The 5,734-nt window shown below is 47.9% G+C and overlaps 1 protein-coding gene across 1 annotated transcript in view; it reads left to right on the forward strand.

Moving 5' to 3' along the window:
• Positions 1 to 2,828, forward strand: part of P2RX4 (purinergic receptor P2X, ligand-gated ion channel, 4) — a 7,383-nt gene extending 4,555 nt beyond the window's left edge. The window contains exons 8-12 of the mRNA XM_009880342.1: positions 117 to 253; positions 1,675 to 1,768; positions 1,855 to 1,920; positions 2,011 to 2,106; positions 2,796 to 2,828. Of these exons, the coding sequence (XP_009878644.1) occupies positions 117 to 253; positions 1,675 to 1,768; positions 1,855 to 1,920; positions 2,011 to 2,106; positions 2,796 to 2,828 (426 nt within the window). The remainder of the gene's footprint in view (positions 1 to 116; positions 254 to 1,674; positions 1,769 to 1,854; positions 1,921 to 2,010; positions 2,107 to 2,795) is intronic.
• The last annotated feature ends 2,906 nt before the right edge of the window (positions 2,829 to 5,734 follow it).

A 5,734-nucleotide genomic window follows, 5' to 3' on the forward strand; every position in this document is an offset into this window, starting at 1 on the left:
AAGAGTGTTGAACTGGGACAAGGGCCAGTAAATCAGGGTCCTGGTCAGCAGAGAGTCTAGTGCTGGGCTGGCCGGGCACTTGGACTGCTCACCTTCTCCTCACCTCCTCTTGGCAGGGTGGAGTCATGGCGCTGCAGATCAACTGGGACTGCAACCTTGACAGAGCTGCTTCCCACTGCGTGCCAAAGTATTCCTTCCGGCGCCTCGACAACAAGGACCCTGCCCACACTGTCTCTCCTGGCTACAACTTCAGGTAATGTGTCCCTGCGGCTCAGTCTGCCACTGGCACAGTGTTACAGGCTGCCTATGCTCCTCTGGCTGTTGTGGGTAGTCTTTGGACTTTCGATGGTGCTGTAAAACTTGGAGAGTTTCTCTGATGCTATAAAACAGAGCAGGTCGGATCCTCACTGTGTGCAAACACAGCAGAGGGGGGACATCATGAAGATCCACTGATTGCGTCAGAGTCTCTGAGTCATATTTGCATTAGTGTTTGGGTGACCGTTTGGGCCAGCCTCGTGTGGCATGGCAGTGTAAGAACTGTTTCAGGGTGTGCTGATAGGGCAGTATTTGAGGGGGCTGACGTGTGGGGGTGGGAGACTGAAGCACCTTCACTGTGCATGAGAGAAAAACTAACCTATAGGAGGTGGCTCTGTGAGTTGAAGACCGTGTCTGCACCAGGAGTATCCTTCTGGCATATACCACCACATAAGTATTCTGGCCAGTACAGATGGGTCCAGCACCTCCAGTAAAACTGCTCGCACGGAGCCAGGTAGCAGTTTGCATCCAGACTCAGAGCTATGGGAATATGGATTTGCCACCCTGTCGAGATCCTTGCAACAGTCCTGCTTGTGCAGAAACACAGCTCAGGGCTATGCTTGTTTCTAGAATCACAAGCTCTCGCTTAGCACAGGGGGTCTCTTTTCGTGGAACTTGAATGAGTTCACTGAGAAGCTGTTGTCATGCAGACAGCACAAGTGTGTGTTTGGGAGGTGCCAGACCTGCAGGTCTTGGGGTGTCAGGTGGGACCAGCTGGAAGATACCACAGCTCAGCTGGTGCAGGTTCTTAAATGCTCTTGCTAATTCCAGACCATGGGGCAGCCCTTTACCAATCCTTCCTCTTCTCTTCCACCCTCTTCTCTGCTTCCTCCTGGCTTAGTCAACCATGTGGCGGAGTAAGTCTGATCTCATTTATTTGTTCTCGTTCCTTTTCCCTCTTATTTGCTGGCGAGTCGCGTTGTGCTGGACAAGGAGCAGCCTCTGTGTGCCAGGCTGAGCTGTGCTGCCTCCCTCGCTGCCTGCTCCCGGCCCTGCCCTCTCGTGGCTGCCTGCACTCCTGCAGCCTCCTGCTTGCCTCTGAGGGGGCTGGTTCTCACGTGTAGCTGAATTTCTTCCCTGTCTGTCCTTCTGCTTCCCTACTAAAGCTAACTTTCTTCCCTTCCTGTGCTTTGCAAGTTTATAGATTTGGTTTGTGCTAACTGCTGTCTTAAATTCGCTTCTTCTAGGCTTTTCTCCTATATGCGCTTGCCTGTGTGAAATCTCCATCATTTGGGGCTTGTCTCTGGAAGCACGAATGTTCAGCCCATCCTCTTGGGATGAGGGACACACCTGGATGTTGCATGATGACATAAGCAACCTCAAAATCTCCAGCTAAACTCTGATCTATCTCTTCTCCAGGTTTGCGAAATATTACAAGGATAGCAATGGCACTGAATCACGGACGCTTGTCAAAGCTTATGGCATCCGCTTTGATATCATAGTGTTTGGAAAGGTAGGGTGACTTAATTCCTGGGGACCTTGTGGTGAGGGCTTTCAGAGATGCTGAAAAACTTATTCACCCTTGTAACTGTCTTCTAGGCAGGAAAATTTGATGTAATTCCTACTATGATTAACATCGGCTCTGGCTTAGCGCTGTTTGGCGTGGTAAGTGTCAATGTTTGCACTTGGGCTCAATTCTGGATTTGTGCCTCAGTTCTGAGGATCGGTGTCTTACACTCTTTTAATCTCCACTAGGCAACAGTGCTGTGTGACATTGTTGTTCTGTATTGCATGAAGAAGAAATACTACTATCGGGAGAAGAAATACAAATATGTGGAGGATTATGAACTGGTAAGCATCAATGAAGGCAGAGTGAAGGCAAAGTTACTTCCTCCTCTAACGCTGGAGAGATTCTGAAACAGGATGTAGAAAATCCACATCAAACAGGGATTTTGAACCACAGCTCTTAGGAAACTTTGTCAGAGAAGCTAATTTTTACCTCAAAGCTGTTGCAAGGGAGGAGCACTGGAAACAAATATTGTCATGTTTCCTGGGCAACCACTCTTGGAGAGGGGAATGTATGTTCAAGAACTTGTCATGCTCCCACTGCACCTCTTTTTTTGGGTTGCAGTCCTTTGCTGTTGCCTTCTGAGAGCTGCTCTGGTCCCCATCAAAGCCTTCTTTCTTGGCTTTTGGGGGCTCCTGCTGCTGTGAACAAACCCATTCAATGGGTTGGTATTTTCTGAGACCAGTATGCTGACAACCACAGCTACGCCTCCCTTCAGGTTCCAAATGATCCATTTGGCCAGAAGAAGGATTTAGTGGGGTTGCCTGACTGGTGCTGAGGGTAGAGCCCAGCCCTGTGCTTGGTGGGAAGTGTTGCTGCGGGGGGTGGATTTCTGAATCAAAAGACCTTGTTGCATTGGAAATGTAAAGTCCGAGTAGAGGAGAGTAGTTTGCCTGTGCAGGGGGTTTTGTGTGAGAGGAAGGGGAGAAAGAAGAGTTTTCTGGCAGAGAACTGTGATCTCTGATCCTTGCAGGGAGTCGATGAGACATACGGAACAAACTCCTGACCTCCTGCTGCTACAGCACCCAACTGCTGCTGTGAACTGCTGCTGTGAATGTTACTCTGACCCTGCTGTGAGACCCACACCCTCTTCATTGGAAAGAAGGGGGGAACAAACCTGAGAAAGGGACCTTCTTCACTACTGTTCATTACTGTTGCTGGCTGGAGCCAACCCCAGAGAGAAGAACCAGGTCTGCTCCTTGTCTGCTGGTCTTCCAGATAAATTGCACTAAGCACACAGGGAGAATTATGCTTTTATTCCAGGCCTCTGCACTGGATAAGCCTGGGACAGGGGCTGCTCCAACATTGTCGTTTTGACAGTCCTCCTTTCCCTGAGCTCACAGGTAGCAGAGAGCACAGGGTAACAGGCACAGATTCTTCTTTGCAGTGAACATGGCCCCTGCCAGGTGTTGCCTAACCTTGGGAGAACAGCTCCTTGCTGTTGTTAAATCACTTTTCTGTGCCCTTAAGGATTGTGATGCTTAGCTGAGCCTGTGCCTGCTATTTAATCGTGTCTCCAAGCTCCAGTGGCCGCAGTCTGAGACAAAGCAGTGTCTAGTTCCATTGTGCTATGGTAAATGGCTTACTGGTTATAGATTTTTTTTTTTCTGTTTTGTCTAATTTTTATGGTACTACTTTAAAATTTATGTTCTTTTTAATAAATAAAATATTACTCTCTCTTAGTTCTCTTGGAGTCCTGCAAGCTGGGTTTTGCTGGTTTATTTTTCCCCAGGGCCTGTGAAGGTTAGGGTCAGTGAACCGTCTTCGTTTTACTGGAGAGCTGTCAAAGCCGGTGCTGCTGTCTGCTTTGTCTCTTGCTTCTCTCAGCAAGAGTGCTGCTGCAACTACAGCTTCTGCTACACCTTGGTTCTCCTAACACCTTGTCTGTGTCTGTTGCATTAAAACCCTCTTCAAGGGAAAAGACTTGAAAGCTAGAGGCCAGGGTGGGTTGGCCTGGCATCAAACGCTAGTAACCAAGTGCTCAGGAGAACATAGCTATTATTCCCTGGAAGATTTTTCACCACCACCCCCAGACCTCTATCTGGGCTGCTGCATTTAATGGGTTTAGACAATATGATTTAAGTGAATTTGTTGGCTTTTATCTTCATGTGGCCTTGAGCGTCTCTAGGGATCACACTGACACAGAAAATCCAGCTCTTCCCTTTCTCTGAACCTTTTCTAGTGTTACAGAGCCCTGGGACCTCTTCCATACCACCAGTATCCTTTGCTGCCACCTTCCACTTCTGCGCAGTGGGTTTGCTACAGCATTATTGTTTTGTTTTATTCTTTATTTGCCTGCTGCGGCTGTTGAGCACTAAGCTGAGCGCCCCAACTCAAACGGTGCGTTTCCAAGAGTCAGCGCTCCAGTCTGTGCATGTGAGTGGCCCAGGTTGGATGATGCAGTGGCTAGAGCTGCTGTGGTCTCATCCTAGCCCAAGGTCCTCAGTAACGGCAGAGCACCAGACTTCACTGACAGAGGAAGGTGCTTTCAGACTCCTCTTCCAACAGGAAAACTCTTATAGCTCTATAAAGACCAGTCAAACAGGATAATGGTTCCACTTGATCAACTAACTCTGGGTTTAGTTGCATGTCATTTATTTCAACTTGTACAGAGAAGCTTGAACAGCTGTGTGGAAAAACACTTAGTTTTTTTTTTTTTTTTTCTTCTTAGGTAATATAATTTAAAAGTGGTAAATACACAGTATTTAAACTCGATACACCTGATAAAGTTAAATGCATAATAAAGGGGTGGGAATGAAACACAAGCCTCGGTCGTTAAACAAACAGTATAAAAATCAGCAATAGTTCAGGACCTTAGAAAAGAAACAGATCAATTGCCTGATGGGTAAGAGGGGACCACCAAGAAAAACTACTTGAGACAAGAGGCCTGGTTTCCCCTTAGCACTTTCCTGTGTGCTTTCAGAGCCAAAAAGGCTTAGTACCCAGCATTAAGCCTAGTCAGCACTGGGCTTGCTTGAAAGGAAGGGAGTTGGGGAAAATCAAGCTACAGCCCAGTTCCAAGGCACAAGCAAAATGTTTACCTCACTCTAAGAAAAAAAGCCAGCTTCACTACTAAGGGACAGCAGCTAGGGAACTGAGCAGGTTTTTATATATACAGTACAGCTTCTCTAACAGCTCATGCATTTTGCTAGCTCTTCCTCACACAGCCAAGCTTTATGCTTTCAACAGAACTACTCAACAAGAACAGAAATCTACATCGAGTTTCTTTCGGACGTGTGCGTTTGGCTGCAGCCCTACCGGAGCTGGCGCTAAGACAATGGTTTCGGAGAGCGCCTCAGGGAAGTGCTGAGCTTATGGCTCCTTACGAACCAAGCCCGTGCTAGCCGAAAAACACTGATCTATGGTACTATCTGAGGCCCAGTAACTCTGTGGCTGGGCATGGAGCAACGGGTACAGCTTATTCTGCTTAGAAGCTGTGTTGCGCCTGGCAAGCCCGTTTGGTAAATGTAAACTGTCTCGCTAGGCACCTGACACATCACATCCTGCAGATACGCAGCACAGAGCATCTCTACACCTCACCTGTAACGAAACACACCACACACATTACTACGCAACAGCTATAAATAATCAGATCCCCCTCGGTTTGGTTTTTTTTTTTTTTTTCTTTTTTGGCAGAACAAGTCCATTTACAAGGTTAGAGAACCAAGCTGCCCACTCGCCCGCGTTCCCGCAATGACAAGTCCCATTTAGGAAAGGGGGAATGGGCATCTGTAGTAGTGCTGGCACCTGTTACCTGTTTGGTTTTCCCATAGCTGATGCTGCAGGGCTTTGGCATAGCCTCAGACTAAAACAGGAGGGAAACAGTGCGTGTCTTATGGCTCCAAACTCCGTAGTACTGCTCCGAAACCATGAACCACCATCGCTGGCTTTGGAGAGAGGCCAGCAGCACAA

The sequence above is a fragment of the Charadrius vociferus genome, unplaced genomic scaffold (assembly GCF_000708025.1).
Source record: "Charadrius vociferus isolate BGI_N301 unplaced genomic scaffold, ASM70802v2 scaffold332, whole genome shotgun sequence".
Taxonomy (NCBI): Eukaryota; Metazoa; Chordata; class Aves; order Charadriiformes; family Charadriidae; genus Charadrius; species Charadrius vociferus.